We start from the raw sequence: 19,038 nt of genomic DNA, 5'->3' as shown, positions 1-19,038 counted from the left end.
TGGGAAACATTTTTCTCTCAAGTATGTGGTTCCTTATAGAAAAAAGTAAAGCGTCACCTCGGGCACAAAGTCCCTTATTCTATTTCCATCATCCATTATTAAATTTTAGCTTAAAAAATGGTTCATATCTCATTGATCCATTAATACTTGAAATTGAAGGTCCGGATAGTATTTATAATATACATAATTTTTAATACTTAAATTTTTTTTTTTTTCTCATATCCATAATAATCAAAGTTAAGATGATCGATTTGATAGTTTTTCAACATCGAGACTGCAAATTTGTAGAAAGATTACCAATTTTCCATAAAGCCTGAGCCTCATTTTAACCTTTTCTTTCATCAAACGAGAAGATGGAAAATGAAGGTGGGAAATCAAGAGGAATTTTCAAAGATTTTCACAAATTTGATTTTTGGATAGAAAAGATATATAGCTTTTACTGTTTCATCATCTAATAAAATAAAAAATGTTTTTACCTTTATAATATTCTAGCCCCAAAAGGGAAATGACATTTGGCAATTTTATATGCTACTCACGCTATATGCGCGGGAGGGCCGAGGAAGGCAATGCCCAGCTGTTCCCACCATTTTTAAATTTAAAAATTGACCAATATATCCTCATTCTTTTATCAAAAGCTGTAATATCTTATTTTCAAATAGGCCCTGAAATTTTGAGATCGAGGAAGAAAGTATAGTGCAGTTTTGGTGGTTATCACGATATGGCCTTTTGAATTTGATTTTTATTATAAATAAAAAATCAATTTTTTGTTGATCTAGCAAAGCATATTGATCAAATTTATTCGACGGATGATTTAAGTTTGCCTTCTCGATTGATTTTTAGAGTTTTGATAACGGTAGTACATACGGTACCTGGTTTGCTCTAATTATGGTATGTACATCCTCTTGGTCAAAAGTGAAAAATATCATTGAAATAAATTTCTAAAAAAACCAGAAAATATTTGTTGAGGGGGAGAGAAGATGCATTCAACACAAGTCAAAATGGTGTTAGATGGAGACCCAAACAGTGTTTGTTTGACCTAAATCTTTTTGTAAATTGCCTCATCATACTATTGAAAGATTTTTTCAAAGAAAATAAATTTTTGAGTCCGACTAGATCAAGCCATTTCATAAAATAGATGCCTTACAATTATCGTGCCCAAAAGAACTATTCTAAAGGTTTTTTTTATCCGAAATGCCGTCAAAGGCCCCGAAATGGGATAAGGTAGTCAATTCTATTGTTCGTTGAAAGGATACATCTTTACTAGTAGAAGTAAAGTTGCATTAATCTACACAATCTATTTTATTTGAATGGTGTAAAATTGATACTATCTCAAAAAGCGTATAACTTTTTTACATTGTTTCAAAAAATATGTTGGATTTACACTGTCTCGTTAAAATATATGATGTAGAATACCACAACTTTACTTCTACAAGTAAAGTTACATCATGTACAAACCATACCCAGTTTTAATATCACTACATAATCCTTGGACTTAAAAAAACGGCCAGGGCATTGAGATTTAAGAAACATTTATTGATGAAGGGGAAACTAATAAAAAAGCATAAACACCACCCTGCTTTTATTATTTCAGCTCAAAATTATGTGTATTTTGATTGATAATTTGTTATTTTTTGGATGATTAATTCAGAGTGATCAAGAATCGATCTTGATCATCATTTCAACAATCATGCACGAATGTAAAGGTGAATTATTCACACCACCGATCCAAGTTTTAAAACAGTGGTTCTAACGGAAGAAATGGCAGCAGTAGAGAGAACTTTCATGGCCTCTTTGTCCAACCGTGAACATCCATGACATTTGAAGAAAGATTGGGGGCGTTTTTGTTTTATCTATTTAAAAATAGGGGCTAGAGAGAGAAGTGAAAATCCATTTACGGAAAGGAAACAAGTGAGAAGCAGGAAAGGAGAGAGAGAGAGAGAGAGAGATGCTCATTGGAGCTTTTGTGGTTTTATAATTGCTCTCGACTTTCAAGTGTAAAGGTGACAGCTTTGCCTGCATAATAATACGAGATTGAGGCCGAACTGAAACTCACCATTCACAAAAGTGAAAAGCTCCTCTCTCTCTCTCTCTAAAAATATATTAATAAGGAAAATGCTTCTCTCTGATTCTCGCCTCTTGGACACACCCTGTCATGGAGGCTTCTTATTCTCCGCGTTTTCCGAAATGCCAAAAAAGTACAATTCAACTGAAGAATTAGAGTGAGAATTGACCATCTCTTCAGACTAAACCAGTCTGAGAACTTCGTATAATTACATGATTTTGGCTTTGGAAGAGAGAGAGAGGATGAATTGCAGAGCAAAGATGAGGATGATGCAAGAGTCAACGTCACCAGTTTAAACTCATGGGTACAAGATAGCTGAGTGAGAGAGAGAGATGGAATTGGACGAGATTAGTGAATTTCATGGAGACATGTTTAGAAACATGGATCATGAAAGGGTTGAAAATGGGTTTGCTTGTTTGCCCTTAATTTGAGAATTCAGTCTGATTCAGGCGAAAATGGTGGTTTTCTTCACCAAATTTGGATAACTTTTTGTTCAAATACCAGAACCATTGCCAAGGTAAGTGTTTGTGACTTTCTTGTTGTTTTTTTGTTTCAACCTTGGTTCAGGGAAGATTAATGATAAACTGATAATGAAGTAGGCTTTTGGTTTCCTGCCTTGAAATTGGGATTATTTTGATGCTATCACGTAGTTCGGTATTAATAGAGTCAAATTTTCCCTAATTTTATCTTCAATTTTTGGATATTTCTTCTGTAATCGAGAGATTTTCCTGGAGAATTGCAAGCTGAAAAGTTCTGGACTTGTGTGTAAGATAATAAACTTTAATATAGAATTGTCCTGTTTCCATCTCATAAGTAATACTCCTTGAGATTGGGGATTCAATTGAACTAAATATAATTTTAATCATTTTTGTGAATTGGATTGATCTAACCAATTTTTCCTTTAATCATTTTAATATCAAAGGTATAGTACTATAATTAATTCAATGGATTGATTCTCACCAGTGCCAAAATTCGCTATTGTTTACTTTTTGATCCTTGTTGTGTGAGATTTTTTAATATCAAGACCTCAAAAACCCCAACAATCTTTGATAGAAATCTGTTATTACACTTTAATGACTTCAGCAGTACGATATGGATTATACAAACACGACTTAAAGAGGAATTATAACTTCTGCCTAATCTCTGTTCTTTTGGCTTGAAACACTATGTTCGGACAAGTATTCATTCACATTTTTAAACTCACGTGCAGTTAGTTTGTTGTGAGATATTATGAAGCAATTAATCCATGCATCTAAATGAAACTTGAAGGCAATTAAATCCATATTTATTTCTTCTTACACAAAAGCATTAAACAGTAACGTAGAGAGAAATGAATATTCCTTGTCTCTTACTGTGATTCATATTTAGATTTAACACGTTTATTGATGTCTGTTTGGTATGCTGATTCTAATCAGGTGCTCTAAAAATTCTGGATTAAAGAAGGAAACACTATAAGAACCAGAGGGCTATATGGGAGGCATATTACACCTTTTTGATTTTAATCAGGCCGGAATGTCAAGGAAATTGTTGACGCATAAAAGACATGCAGATGGTAAGGAACAGGAATCATTTTTATGAGAGAGAGAGAAGAGAATCCCCTGTTCATGTTTTAAGGTTGAAACTGGTATAATGCATCCACCGTGATTTGAAGGGATACTGCAACTAAATTATGCACAATTTTAACCTGAGAATTTTCTCTGTCATGTGAACTCTATAGGGTTGGAAGCTCCAAGAAATAGCCTGGACTTGCCTGTTGATTCGATGCAGAGCTCCTGGATCAAGCAAGATAACACACCGGTAAAACCATCCCATCATTCCAATGTCTGGATTTTTCGTGTATTATTCTCCATAATAAGTTGCTAGCCTATAGTTTTCATTCAAAACAATCCAAACAAATTTCACATGTGGAACTGCAATTGAGTCCCATAAATTACAAGTGAGACAGATGTAAGATGAATATCAGTGAATCGATTGACTGTTATCTTTGTTTTCTCAGTTCTCATGTCAAGTGAAGCAGAGCTATACAACAAAAGATTTTTATCACAACGGAACCCCGATGAAGCTTCTCATAGACCAGGAGATGTCCAAAGAAACGGAGGCCAAACGCAATGTACCAAGTGTTGTTGCTCGTCTAATGGGGGTTGATTCATTACCAGTCAGTAAAAAAGCAGAAGAACCAGCAAAGGAGAGAGAAAATCTTAGGAAGAGTATGCCTATCAAAGAACAGAACCGAAATGGATTAACCTCACTATCCTCAATTTCTTCAAAATTTTCAAGGAAAAATTCCCCTCCTCTTATATCTCAAAAAAAGGAACAAGATGAGTTCATCAATTCCCTGAAACCTTCGAAGCCTCGACCTCGAGAACATCCCCAAGAGAAGCAGTTGCAAAAGTTTAAGAAAGAATTTGAAGCATGGCAGGCTTCAAAGGTTTTGGAGAGCTCAAAAAGCGTAGATTTGAGCAAGAATTTCAGGCAATGGAAAGATAATCAGACCATTGCTCAAGAAATCCTCAATAAAGAAAAGATGGCTCTCTATTTAAATCCTACTAGAAAGAGCATAGAGAAAGAGAGAGAAACCATTACAATTCTATCCTCAGAGGGCGTTCATCAAGGGAAGCACAGAAGACCACTCCATGTGAAACCAACTGAAACAGCATTTCTCTCTGTGGGAAACAAGCCAATTGATCACAGTAATCATCATGGTGAAATTGAGCAGCAAAGGTTACCAACAAGGATAGTGATTCTAAAGCCAGGACCTGAGAAGTCAGATGAAAGAGAACAAACCCAATCGAGCTCAACGGAGAGACTTGAAGAAGACGGGAGCATCCAAGATTTCCTTGAGGAAGTCAGAGAAAGACTCAGACTTGGGCTTCAGGAGAATATCAGAAAAGACCCAAGCTTTTCAAACAATGGGATTGAGTTTGAAAATACATTAAGAGACCCAAAAGAGATAGCAAGGCGGATAGCAAACCAAGTTAGAGATAGAGTGGGTAGAGAGAGAGAGCTTGATTCCCCAGAGTTCATGAGTCGAGATACCCGGAAATTCCTATCAGAGAGACTGAAAAACATTCTTAGTGATGAGTCTGTTACAGTACACCCTGTATACATCCATGGAAGCTCCATAATTCCAGCGGCAAGTGACAGAATTGCAGAGTCTTTTAGAGAGAGAAAAAACTCAAGGTTTTCGAGAAGCACAAGAGAAGAGACTGAAACAAAAGCGATTTCCTTTAGACATGAAAGGTCAAAAGGAGAAATAGATAATGTGGAAGTGTCACCAAGAAACCTTGTAAGGTCTTTATCAGCCCCTGTTTCAGGAACTTCATTCGGAAAGCTTCTCTTAGAGGACCAGCCTATTATAACAGGAGCTCAAATTAGAAGGAAACATGAAGCTTCTGAGAGTGTATCAGTTGAGGTGAGGAAGAGTCGAAGAGAGAGGTTCAGTCTTCGAGGCAAGGTTTCGAGCCTAAGGTACAGTCTCACTCTTAGAGGTCGACTTTTTAGAAAGAAGATTGAATCTGCACAGGCAATGGAGGGTTCGGATGAATTACCTTCCATTAGGGCAATTGTGACTGAACAGTCAATCGAGATGAATGTGGGAGTAGCACAGGCAAGAATCTCTCTCTCTCTCTTACACACACATGACTGGGTTGATTCTCTTTCTCATACAGACAGGAGACAATGGTGATTGCAGTATTGGGCTGATGATAAAGTCTCTCCCCCTTTTCCCTTCTCTTGTAGTAATTGTGGTTATGGATTGATGATAAATTATTCTCTTTCTCACGTAGGCGCACATACGAACGCACAATTTCCTCATTTTGAAAAGTGTATTTTGATAATGGGTTGCTGATAAATTATTCTCTCCATTGATTTCAGGAGAATTCGACAGAGGTGCCACCAAGCCCTGTATCAGTGGGCAGTGGCAACCAAGAGAGGGATTTCTTTGGGGCAGGAGAGCAACAAGTAGCTGCAGTTTCAACCTCTTCATGTGACTATTTACATGATGAAATCTCCCTCTCTGATCCATTCAAAGAGATTAGCTCTGATCTTCAAGGTAACTTCACTCTTAAAACTCACTCCACTATTCTCAAACCTGTCATCTAATCCAATAGTTAAGGAATAAATCAAAGCTCTTTAAGTTTTGAGAGTCAACTATATGGAATTTTCCTCTCAAAAATCACAATGTTTTTGAGTTGAAACACAATATACGCACCCATGCTAACTGAAACATAGATCATCTCCACTAACATGCTTCTAAATATCCTGTTAGAGACCATGCAAAGTTATGCAGACATTTGAAACAAGATTCCAATTAAGTGCTCACAAAGATTTCGAGAGGGATTGCATATTATGACACGATTTATCTTTCTTACAAGAAGGTCACAATTACTCCTAGTGATCTGATGCCAATTTGGATTGTTTCGGGTGTGTCACGAAGATCGAGAAAATCTCTTGTTGTGAACTGAGTCATTCACTCACAACTACCAATTTGAAATTTAAAAGACGAGTGATTGTGATCTCCTTGTTCTAAAAGTAAATGAACCCTTTGTATACTTTTCTTTCAAGAAAAGAGGTTATATTATTTATGCCTGGATCTCCAAACACGTATAAATGGTATTATAAACTATAAGACTTTTTTCAAGGTCATAATCCTCATTAATAATCATATGTGATCCAGTGGTTAAGAGCATGTTATAAAGTTCAAAGATTTTATTGGATTTTGAGCCTGATCAATTGTATACTTATAGCCACCCAATTTCAGATCTAATACCCAAAGGCGATTGTGACTTTCTTTACAAAATATAAGAATATTCTTCATATAAATTATACATATGGAGACATTAAAAGATTAACAAAACATAGGATTTCCCAATTATTAGCTATTTGTAGAAAAGAGCTAATTGGTTTTGGTTAGACTGAACTAGACCAAAACCATTCCATGCTTTCTGACTCTAGATACTAATAGCTCTTCCTCACACCCTTTCCAGAGCTAAGAAGGCAGTTAGGCCTGATTGAATCCGGAAGATCCAATGACTCAATTGAACCGGAATACTCAAGCTGCCATGTGGAGGGCACAGAAGATGAGGCCAAAACCTACATAAAAGACATCCTTGTGACGTCGGGCTTTTTCTATGGCTCGGCCCAAATCTTCTCTAATTGGGCTTCACCAACAACCCCAATTGGGCCTTGGGTTCACGAAAAAGTAGAGGAAGCTTATAAAAGGGGTTCCCATAGCCCTAAATATGATGACAAAATCAAGTCCCAACATAAGTTGTTATTTGATTTATTGAATGAGACATTAATTTGCATATTGGGCCCATTTGTGTCATGGTCCAGGCCCAAGAGAAGGGTTAGAGCCTCAATGGTGGTTCCCACCGGTAAGAGATTGTTAGAAGATGCATGGAGCATGATGCGCATGTATGTACATGAACCCATGGATGGGCAAGCTTCACTAGAGGGGCAAGTTGCAAAGGATTTAAGCATGACTCAATGGATGGGGATGGTGGATGATGATGTTGATGTCATAGGCAAGGACATGGAAGGGATGATCCTTGGGGATTTGGTTGAAGAGGTTTTGAGTGAGTGGTGTTCATGAGAGAGAGAGAGAGATGCCTTCTTTTGTTTTAGAGAGAGAGAGAGAGAGAGATGCCTTCTTTTGTTTTGGGGTTTGGAGAGAGAGAGAGTGAATTATTTTGTTATGGGGTTGGAATGGTGTGAATGGGTTTATTTTCATTGGGGCGGACGTGGGAGTTGAAAACTTTTGCTTGTGTGTGAATTGCATTCTTTTTGCCGGGTTGCCTTTGCAATGCGATCATGGCCCTCACTTGTACATGAATTTTATGATTTGATGTCATAATGATACCACTCACTTATGTAAGAAAGTCATTGCTCCATGGCTGCAAGCAGTGTTTTAAAACTCTGGGCGGATCTTTCATTTATAGATCATATATCGGATGACTACATCGACAATGATCGGTTTAAATCGATGATTCAAAAACTTTTTAAAAATAAATAAAATAAAATAAAAATTAAAAATAGGGATTTATAGGGTAAGGATTTAAGGGGACTTAAAAAAAAAACATTAGATAAGCTTAAAAAAAAAAATTAGGTTGGAGGTTGTGGTGTCGAGGTTTTAGGGAGGAATCAGGCCCGGGCCCAAACCCATACCGTCTGGGTCTGTATCGACCAATTCCCATCCAAATCGGCACTATGGATAAAAAATCGAAGGGTTTTAAAACACTATAATTCTCTCCATATTCTTTTTTGTGTGTGTGTTTGGGGGGAGGGGTTGCGGTGTTGGGGGGCTCAGTGAGGAAACGGTCCAAGACCCATACTGTCTGGTTCGGTCTTGGCCAGTTCCCAAAAGACGCATTCTCTTGATATTCTTTGTTGTTTTTGGTTTAATTCTCTCTTTGCCATTCAAAACGTGATACTAGCAAGGTATGTTCAATGATATACTTAAAAAGGGTAGGAGATTTTTGAAAAAAAATATTGTTTTATTTATGAAATTTAGAAATAGCGATATATATTTCACATATCATACTTGAGTCTCTTTTGTATAGTATAAAGTATATTTTTATTTTATTTTTATCTCTATTTATTGTATTAAATTGAAATTTGGTATATTTATATTCTCACTATCATAAGCCTATAAAAATAGTATTTTAAAAAATAAATTAAAATAAATAAAACTACCAAAAGAATATTGTAGAGGTATTTTGGTTATTTATTAATTTTTGAAATTTGGTACCTGCCATCTTCTCAGTGGGGCGCACCAATAAAAAAATATTAAAAATAAGTTTTTGATAAAGTATAATGGCTAAAATACCTCTTGAAACTTTCAAAGGTATTTTAGTCATTTTATTTTATTGAAAATATATTTTTCACTAGTGCGAGTTTAATAGAGGAATGGACGTCCAAAATTTGGTGTGAAAATAGTTTATAGAAAAAAAATTAAAAATAAAATAGTGTAGAGACATGACAATGTGATTGGGGTAATCTTAGCCCTCCATTCAGAATGGACGGTTGGATAAGGGGAAGTATAGAATTTCTATGTTGTAAAGGAAGCATAGAAAGCTTGCCCAAATATGAAATATATAAAGCTATTTTAAAATTAAAAAACGAAACAGATTTCTCTGTAATTTGGATAGATAATGGTTTAATAGTTCAGCCAAAGCTCCTCACTTGAGGCTTAAGGAAAACACATTTATTTGTATAGTTAAAATCATAAACTTTTGCATTTTTTATATTTTTCTAGAGGAGATCGAGGATATTGTGGATTTTGATAAAAAATAAGGGTTTTCCTTAGGGCAAAGAGCAAGAAATAAACCCTGATAAAACCCATGCAATAAATTACACCTTCTTATGTGAGAGAGAGAAGGATTTTTAGAGAGAGAAAGATGGAGTTTTAGAGAGAGAGATATGGAGTTTGAGTTTTAAAAAGAGAGAGAGAGTTTTAAGAGAGAGAGAGAGAGGATGATGTGAGAGAGAGATATAGAGTTTGAAAAAAAATGATGATGTGAGAGAGAGATAGAGTCAATTCATAAGTTGTTGAGGTCAATCATACATGATCAAATGGGTTTAGGGGGTTGAAAGATAGAAAAGATAGAGTCATTTTGCTTACAAATAATATTTTCAATTATTGAGCCTCATAGGATATAGAAGTTAAAAATAGGGGATAATAGGATATTTTTCCCTTCAAAGTTCTATTTTCAATAATGTGGGATGGTAAATATAATAAAGTGTTAAAAAATGCTCAATAGAGAGCTTTGAATAAAAAATATTGCAGAAGATATTTTTCTAAATATAGACCATTTACATTTGATAAAAGGAAGTCACAATTATTTATAACCATATGTTCTGAAATCTGATAGCTTATGTGTATCACAAAGTTCGAAAATTTTTATTTTGAAGCTTGTTCATTGGAATAAATGTAACCATCCAATTTGACATTCAATGATCAAGATGAATTATGATCACCTTGTATTAAAGATAAATAGTCACATTGTATACTTTTCTTTCAAGTAGTGGTATAGTGCTATGAAAATCAATAAAGATTTTGCCAATATTAAAAACATGTCGTCCGTATTTCAGAAATTTAATTTTTAATTTAAAAGTAGATTTCAAAGTTGCTGCCCCTATTCAGGATTAGAAACCTAGTAAGAAAATTGAGATTTTCAACGGCTATTGGCAACTTTTAAGCATTTATTAAAAATTGAACAACAAAATCAACGAATTCGATCTTTTCCCCTCCGTTATTTTGGTTTTTGACCACCAGAGTGATTTTGTACCCGGTTCATGATTTTGTAATGGCATTTAACCCTTCGATGTTTTGCTGCAAAACAAGGATCGAGCAATTCCAAGTTTCTTGAGAACCGTATCACCCACCCACTGCTTCCAATCCGAATCAGTCATCCAGATCAGTCGATTTGATCAACCACTCACTAGTTCCGATCTGGATCACACAATTTAATCCACTTTCGCGGACACTTTTTGAAAGGAAAACATGTCAATAACTTAATAACATGTTTAACGATGCTCCCAATCTGAGTTATAAAAACTAATCTTTTTATTATGCAATTAAATGGAAAACTTGTGCATCAACACTCAATTTTTTTATCAAATGTGCATTCAATGTTATCCCTTAGTTGATTAACATCCTAGTTTTTTCTTGATTTTTCATGTTGATCATTTTTTTCCTAATTTTGATTATTATTATTTTTAATTTCATAATTTGCTATTTTGATAGTAGGATTCTAAGATGTTCGGTTGACAGTTATAACAGCAAGATATTGAGTTTTTCTATTTCGAAGGATTAAACTTGTAATGAGATGTGTTTCTAAAAATAAAAATTGTATCTCTAAATAATCCCTATGAATGAGACCTATTTTTCTTTTGTCGTTTTGGGCACTAGTGATCTATTGCTGACCGGTGATTATGGGACCTATTTTTCTTTTGTCGTTTTGGGTATCTTCTCGCGTGGTGAGTGTGGTCCTTTGTGGCTACCATGATTGCCCTGGGATTGGTGCTCTCAGAAAAGGGCACTGAGCTCCTTATCCGCAAGCACCCTTTCCAGGTTAGATCAAGAAGGTTGTTGAAGGTGGATGTGGGTCTTTCTCCCTCTCTTTAAGATGCCTTTCATTGGCTGTCATTTTCTTTGCAAGGGCTTTTGGTATGCAAATTGTTTATTAGCTCTTGGTTTGCAAGTGTGGCATTGTTTCTTGGTGTTGTGGGTACTTTTCTATCGAAATGTTTTCTGGTCCAATGTTTGTAAGATTATTTGGTTTTTGAAGGAATTGCGATTGTGAGCATTGAATTCACAACACGTTTTTGCAAGGTTGTCGCTCACTAATTCTGATCATTATTGTGAGCATCCAATAAAAACCACACCCACTATACAAACCACACTTTATGCATGCCACCTCCATTGGCATTATTGGATGAGAATAGATATTATTTTGGTTGAACATCCCGGCGAGCTTAATTACCCAAACCAATAGTCCCAAAAACCGTAAATCTGACTCTAAATCACCCAACCCAGTCCAGTATCAGAAGGTGGGCTAAACCCCTTCAAGTTTTCATTTTTATTTTCTCAAGAGTCAACCTAACCAACCCAGGTGATTAACTAGTCGAACCAGGTAAACCAGAATCACACTTTCACACTCAAATCAAAATTTTTAATATTAGTTCAAACAAGCAGATTTACCATTAAATGGGGCCGATAAGCAGTTGGGGTTAAAAGTGACAATGGACCCAACCAGACCTGAGACTCGAAAGGTAAACCTGAACTCGCGTTCGAGTATGGCTCCAAATTTTGGACCCAAAAAGTCTTGACCGGGTTATTAAACCCGGACCCGAATACTTTTCAATACCGGATCCGGGTCCCACCAGACCCAACCCATTACCACCGCTAGTTGGGGTACTGGCAGGAGGAAGGGCAAAAGCCACACAAAATCACCTATGGACTAACTTCCAAATAATAAATCATTGGAATTATTTTTAGGAGTTAGTAGAAAGTATGTTATGATAAGAATGAGGGATAACCTAAATTAAAGTCTTGATGATCCTATGTTAGACGTGAGGGAGTCCTAGTTCATATAGCATTATGATAAACCACCTTATCCTTTCAGTGTGTGATAAATGTGTGTGTACATGATATGAGAAGACTCAAAAATAAAATAAAAATAAAAACAAAAACTCGGGACCACAGAGAGCGTAAGAGGCAGGGTAAGAACCGAGAGAGAGACCCGCAAAATCACATACACGTCTGACGTCTGATTTTGTACTCTTTTTAAGATTTTTGTTCTAATAATTTTAATCCCTAAATTCTGGGTGCGGTTTCCCGTGCACAACTCTAAGCAAATATAAAAACGGATTCATGACTTGGGTCAAGCACCCAGGTCTGGATCATAAAATAGTCTGTCCAGATCAACATTTTATTGTGCAACAAAAAAATAATGAACCGGCATAGAGTGTGAAAACCAACGAACCAGTTAAAAACTCAATACGGATCAATAACTCGGCATTCCAAATCAGTGGATGGAACATATAAATCAAAGTTTTACGTCATTTTACCGTTTGAACTGGCCGGTTCGGTTCCCTTTTAAGAGACTGGCCGGTTCCGATTCCCTTCTAAAGAGTAAGGGGGAATCGGGGAAAGAGAGCAAAGGGAGATTGGGGAAGGCCCACATAATAAAACGAACTAAAAACACTTAAATTTACATAGAGACTAGACTTTACATATATCCGTCTGCAGTCCACAGACAGTCTACATACTGTAGAAAACCAAACTATCTCAAAGCTTTCCCACGGAGAGGAGAGAAACGAGATAACACTAAGGACAACAAAGCAACCTCATACTTAATTTGGTTCCCCGTGACACGTGTGAAACATCACACGTTCAGGCCGTATGACGACATGTCTCTGACTCGCACGTGCAACCGGGACCACACGTGCACGTAAGTTCATCCGTGCCAGAGACCTCTGTTTTCGCGCACTCGCAAGGGTTGCACCCACAGTGGTCCCCGCACTTGCAGTACACGTGTTGAATCGGAATTGTTCTGATTCTAGTAGCACACCTACAAAAACAGAAACAACGGCCGTTATACTAGGTCCGATGTTCATAACGGCCATGATCAAATAGTTGACAGCTCCTAATACGAGCCATAAGTATCGCAAACCATAAACTATAAATAAAATAAACAAAGAAGGAACAAAAAATAAACAAAACACACAATAAGAACTCATAAATGAGAGAAAAAAAATAAGGAAAAGGAAGAAGTTTATCTTGGAAACGGATAATGCAAGGGCGACAACAGGTCAAGACCCGTACCTGGACCCAAGGTCGGGTCTACACTTCAGGACTTGAATTGTGGTTGGGTGCGTTGCCACCATATGTGAGCTTTCTTTTCTTTTTTTTTTCTTTTTTTTTTTTTTTTTTTTAATAAATAAAAAATTGTAAGATGCACTATTTTTTAAACTTAAAAATCTTTTTTTTTTTTTTTCATATTCATATATCGGGTTTTTTCAACATTAAAACAACCTTTTATTAAAACAAAAACCATCATTTTCAAAAGATTTTTGAGGTGTATATGTAGTTCTACATTTTAAAGTTGCAAACCTTATGTAAACTTATTTTTTTAAAAAATGAATACAAGTAGGTGTTTCATGTGGTAGGTTAGATAAGTTTGACGCCCACATTCCTCACTGTGTTTTACGTAGTAAGTAGCACTTCCTATTTCTTTAATAACTAAAAGTTCTTAAAAACCAAACGTGTAAACAACATTTATAAATATACACATACAAGTTATGTCCGGGGTAGGGTCGGACCCAGACCCAACCCCAAATAATATTCAAGTTTAAGTTTTAAACCCAAACCTGACCTTTCAAATCTAAAATTTAGATCCATACCCAAATCTAAGTCGGATCTACCGGTTCGATCCTGGGTTCGGTCGGATATTTTGTCATTCCTAAAATAATGAAAGAAAGAAAAGAGGAACCTGCAGGAATGAGGAGCAGGGCATGGATATGGGCACCCGCACGTCTGGTTACAACCCGCTGCTTCTCCTTTACCACTCATTTTCTCTCACTTGTTTCTCTCTCTAATCCTTCACACCTTCTGCCTTCGCCTGGGCCTGGGCCTGGGCCTTTCTATTAGAAGGGAGACCAGCATTTAAAGGGCTCGCTCATCACCAAACTACTCTTGCCACATACGTCTTTACGTGCCTTTTTTTAGTAAGACTATGCGACACGTGTGAAGTCAGATGTAAAAGAAGATCAAAGAAAGACAAATAACAACTTATCCTCCTATCTCATCTTCGGCTTTCCAATCCGGTTCTTTAAGCTCAATTTTTTTTTTTATTATTGAGAAATTTTTTTGCAAAATTCTATGCATTTGAGCAAAAAACTTGGTCTTTTTTCCAAGTTTGTAAACCGAAAACCATGTAAGCCAGGTCCATGCTCGATCTTGGCCGGAATAGAAGGCTTCGGGCACCACGGTCTGAATTCAAGGTCCCAATTCAAAAAAGAGGACCGGGCCTGCAGGCCTTATATAAATGTAGGGATAATTTTTCAAGGCTGAGTCCAGGCACGCCTGACCGGGCTCAAAAATTCAGCAGGCCAACCAAGTCGGATGGGATTTGACCAGCTCTGGCCTTAGTTTTTGGCCCAAACCCGGCAAGAAATGGGACCGGCCTAACCACTAGACTGTCTTATTTAGAGAAGCGAAAAACTTATCACACCTTATAGCCCTATCGTATTCTTTCTCTTATTAAATGGTATTTTTGCCACTAAAAATAAACTTTTTTAGTGGAGGCTTTTAAAAAGGTTTTGATAGAGAGAGAAATGTGTGGGTGAGTGAGGGAAAAAAGCCACTTGTAGAGAGAGAGCTTGGGATGAAAATGAAGGGTTTTGCAACAAAACCCTAGCACCACCATTTGGGGCATATCTTGGGCCGTTTTTATCGTCATTTCTTGGTGGCATCCGTGAGTCGAAAAAATGAGTCAATTGTAGGTGGTTTTATGGTAAGAAGTTCTTTTATTTGAGCTTTTATTGACATTGTATGAAGTAACTCTACATAAACCCAATCTTGTAATTTTTTCCTCTTGATAGTAAATACATCTTTGTCGTGTTGCCCATGGACGTAACCCATCTTGGATGAACTATGTATATGCATGTGTCCCTCTACTTTTATTTGTGTTGTGCTTTGATGATTTTTCATATTGTTTGTTTTATTGTTTTTATATTTTTCACAATTATATTGCACTTGTTATTACATCTTGAACTTGTTATTTGAGTGTTAAAATCATTGTGGTGTAGTACTCACTATATCTAGTAGGACTTGAGATATCCCGATTTGCTCAAAAGGGGTGATTGGCTTATCATGATTTTACAACATGCACAAGGTTCCAAAGGTGGATCTTAAAAACCTAGACGAAAAGGTTGTTTGGACCTTGGGAAACGTTGTAATTGATCGTCTTGATTTATAGATAGATGGATATGAAAATAAAGAATACTTCAAGTCCCATAGAAAAAATATTTTAAGTTCTAAAATAATGCATCTTATAATAAGCAATTTTAAGGCTTTAAATTTCATAATCGAAGGTGAAAAAAATTTAAAGATGTCTCATTTTCATAATTTAAAATTGACACCTTGTATATGACACATACAAGACTCGACCATTAAACATTCTTCTCATTCTTAGGCCTTATATGTATTTAATTTGGGTGAAGTTTCTATAAAACCTAAGTTTTATGAAAACAAAATAAAACGTCACCTCAAATCCTCACCCAAAGAGCACTTTTGGCACTGGAAATTTCCATGATGGCTTTAAAACTAATTCCAATTCAAACACTGACAATAATATTTAAACCTCAAAAACATATACAGATCTTGCGAATCTGTGAACACTTATTTATAAGACGAAATAGACGGTCTAGATAATTTGTTATAATATACACTTTGCTAGAAGTTGAAATCCATTTTTTTGTTTTTTTACAACCATAATGTTCAGGCTGTGATGATGGATGTAAAGGTTTTTCAAATACTGAGAACTGCAGTTTTAGATAAATTATAAAGCAAGGCCTTACTTATTTTGATAGTGTTGCATCAAACCATTTCCCTTTAATTTTTGTTTTGTAGTTTCATTTTTGTCCATGTCATATACTTCCGTTTGTACTTATCTTCTTTCTTTTTTTTTTAGATTTTCGTCTGCAAATAAGTGCTTTTGCCTGGGTAGTAAGGAGCTTTATTCAACTCTCCCTTGTGACCTTCTTCTGCCAACAATTTTGGTAGATTCAATTTCTTTATTCAACTATTAATGACACCATAATGACATCTATTACCGTCCACTTGTTGATACAATGGTGATGACACTTATGACCATATCTTTCCTATGGCTATTTAGTCCATTCAAAGCATAAACTAGACCAATAGATTCTTTCCCATTTATGTAACTCTTGAACATATACTCATTTACACCATTATAAATAGCTGTCAAAATGATATGGTTGAAAGTAGTAAGAAAAGATGCTGGGATTTGTAGTATCATTAAGAATATAGCCCTTAATAAAGCATATTGATGGATTAAGATTCATATAGTCGAGCTCAATTAATTGGGAAAAAGCTTTGACGATGATGAAATAGCTACACAATTGAGCAAGAAAATAGAGGTGTTCTACCTATCTTTATTCTATGGTGGGTGTAATTAACAAAGTGTCTATGGGTACTCAAGGATTGTATTACTGAAATTAAAAATCAAATGCATTCGGGCCTGAAAATTAAGTTCCAGGATGTTCTTCTATGGAAATGAGGTATCTACTATGATTGATGCCCAAACTAGGGGAAAGATATTCCTACCATTGATTATACCTCATTTTTGGGAAGGAAAAAATTTATATAAGGGTGAGGCCCTAAATAATCAAATTAAGACGCACTTCAAAAATTCACCACAAGGGGTTGTTTCGATGCCCAAAAATCCTCAAATCGTTTATCTAGACCTCAAGATGTATGGGCACGAGAAAAAATAGATTTCAATTCTTGGAAATAGTGCATCTTGCAATGCATTTTTTGGACGGATTTTTAAGTGTTCATAGATCTACTCAATCTATACTATTTTTGAAACTTAAATGTTATAATTAGAGATAAAAATAAAAGTAAATTTTCAGACCATGACAAAGATTTTCAGTACTAAAAAGTATCTTTTGACAATTTGAAGATGTACCTTATTTTGATTGTTTAAGGCCTCAGCCTTATACAAACAATACCCTTTTGGGAAAAGGATCGTCCAACTAAATAAAAAAAAAAAATGAATTTTCTTCACCCCAATCATCCCTCTCTTCTACAACCCCATGCCCTCTCTCCCCCACAAACCCTTAATCATGTCTCTCCTTGGAAATTTCAAGAAGCCAAAGGGACTCTTAGTCTCTTGCAAACAATATTTCTAACTGCTGTAGGTCCTCAGGAGTACTGACGATATGAACTCTCCACAATTTAGTGAAGCTAAGTCAATTGAAAACTATACTTTACTCAGGGCAATGGGTATGTTTTTTTTAAGTATCTTGCACTAAGGGTTTATCGATATATTGTGGCCTCCATATGCAAAATATAAATGGTCTTTTTATAGACAATCCCATTATATATATGCGCGTTGGATCGCATTTCTACATATACGGTCCAGAGAAAGTGTAAAGCATCTATCTTAAAGATAGATGTAAGTTGTATTCCATCTAAAAACAATGAAAACTAACTGTTTAAATGTATTCCTACTAAAATTGTTATTTACAGTTTTTAAAATTTATTTACTTTTTCATATTTCTGATCTCCAAGTTACAGATTACATGTCCTTAAAAAATAAGTCGTAAAATCCATCTTAAAAATAGATTTATTAAGAAGCCCACATTTCTACATAGTTAGTAGTTTAGGAAATCTTTTTTCATATATATATGAAAATGATCTGGTCAATATCCCGCTCATACATATATAGATAGAGAGAGAGAAAAAAAAGTTTAGAGCTGTTCTAGTGAGATATAGAGAGAAAAAATGTTCTATTATGGTAAGATCCAGAGAGAGGGAGAGAGAACATTCTAGTAAGAGAGGGATTTCTGGCAAGGTGTTGAACTCTTCTCTCTCCATGTGCCCAACTCCTCCAACCCCTTGACGAACCTTGACAGAGAGATAGGAACCTCTAGCCATGATAGAGAGATAGGAACCTCTAGCCATGTGCTCATGCCTTTTGCTCTGGGCACATTGTTTCTCTTTCTCTCTTTTTTTTTTTTTTATTTTTTTTTATTTTTCATCATGGGTACTATTCCGGCAAGTCCGTTTGGACTCATCAGAGTAACTTAGCTAGGATCCAGGCCGGGTACCTAATCCCAACCAAGCACCGAAATACTGAACTACACTTATAATTTGAAATATTTAATATTTGACCTACAATATTTTATCTAATTTAAATTTCCTATTTTTCTTTTGATCAAATTCCAAATAGCCATAAAATCATAGGTCAAAAATAGGTGTTGAAACTTATTAAAAGACACCTAGGTATTAAATAGTTCAAATGTTGGGCATATATTGATAAATTTCCCAATAATGTCTAAGCCATGTAGAGATTTACAAGACGTACGACCTCCTATTTTCTCAAATAACAATTCCATTTTGGGTAAAGTTTAATAAATGGATGTCCAATTTGTAATCATTCCTCTTAAATTCGGTCTCCATTTGTTTATTAAATAATGGACATGGACAGTGGTAAAAAGGGCGGGGCCGTGGTGGTCAATAATGGACATGGACAGTGGTGAAAGGGTTGAAGTTGTAGTGGTAGCAACCCCATACCTAAGTCATTGCATTGTAGGTTTTATTCTCACTGACATCACTTACTTTTTAAAAAAAACTACTTTCAAAAAACCTAATTATTAATCTATTTGAAAAAAAATGGATAGGGGTCATCTTCTGCACTGAATTGAATTACCAACATGGACGG

The 19,038-nt window shown here is 35.7% G+C and overlaps 2 protein-coding genes across 2 annotated transcripts; one reads left to right on the top strand and one right to left on the bottom strand.

Annotated features, from left to right (window-relative positions):
* Positions 1–1,996: 1,996 nt before the first annotated feature.
* On the top strand, positions 1,997–7,941 carry TRM26 (RB1-inducible coiled-coil protein). Its single transcript, XM_006855668.4, has 6 exons — positions 1,997–2,579; positions 3,478–3,614; positions 3,780–3,859; positions 4,059–5,669; positions 5,936–6,113; positions 7,048–7,941. The coding sequence occupies exons 2-6, from the start codon at positions 3,533–3,535 to the stop codon at positions 7,653–7,655; spliced, it is 2,559 nt and encodes an 852-aa protein (XP_006855730.2). The 5' UTR covers positions 1,997–2,579; positions 3,478–3,532; the 3' UTR covers positions 7,656–7,941.
* A 4,881-nt stretch (positions 7,942–12,822) lies between these two features.
* On the bottom strand, positions 12,823–14,197 carry LOC18445530 (metallothionein-like protein 4A). Its single transcript, XM_011629287.3, has 2 exons — positions 14,059–14,197; positions 12,823–13,137 (listed from the first exon to the last, which is right to left on the bottom strand). Exons 1-2 carry the CDS (start codon positions 14,136–14,138, stop codon positions 12,960–12,962), a joined length of 258 nt encoding a protein of 85 aa, XP_011627589.1. The 5' UTR covers positions 14,139–14,197; the 3' UTR covers positions 12,823–12,959.
* Positions 14,198–19,038: the final 4,841 nt, after the last annotated feature.

The sequence above is a fragment of the Amborella trichopoda genome, chromosome 9 (genome assembly GCF_054954075.1).
Source record: "Amborella trichopoda isolate Santa Cruz 75 chromosome 9, AtrichopodaSantaCruz75HAP2 v2.0, whole genome shotgun sequence".
Classification (NCBI taxonomy): Eukaryota; Viridiplantae; Streptophyta; class Magnoliopsida; order Amborellales; family Amborellaceae; genus Amborella; species Amborella trichopoda.
The sequence above is the reverse complement of the archived record's forward strand: the minus strand, read 5'-3'. Positions and strand labels throughout refer to the sequence as shown.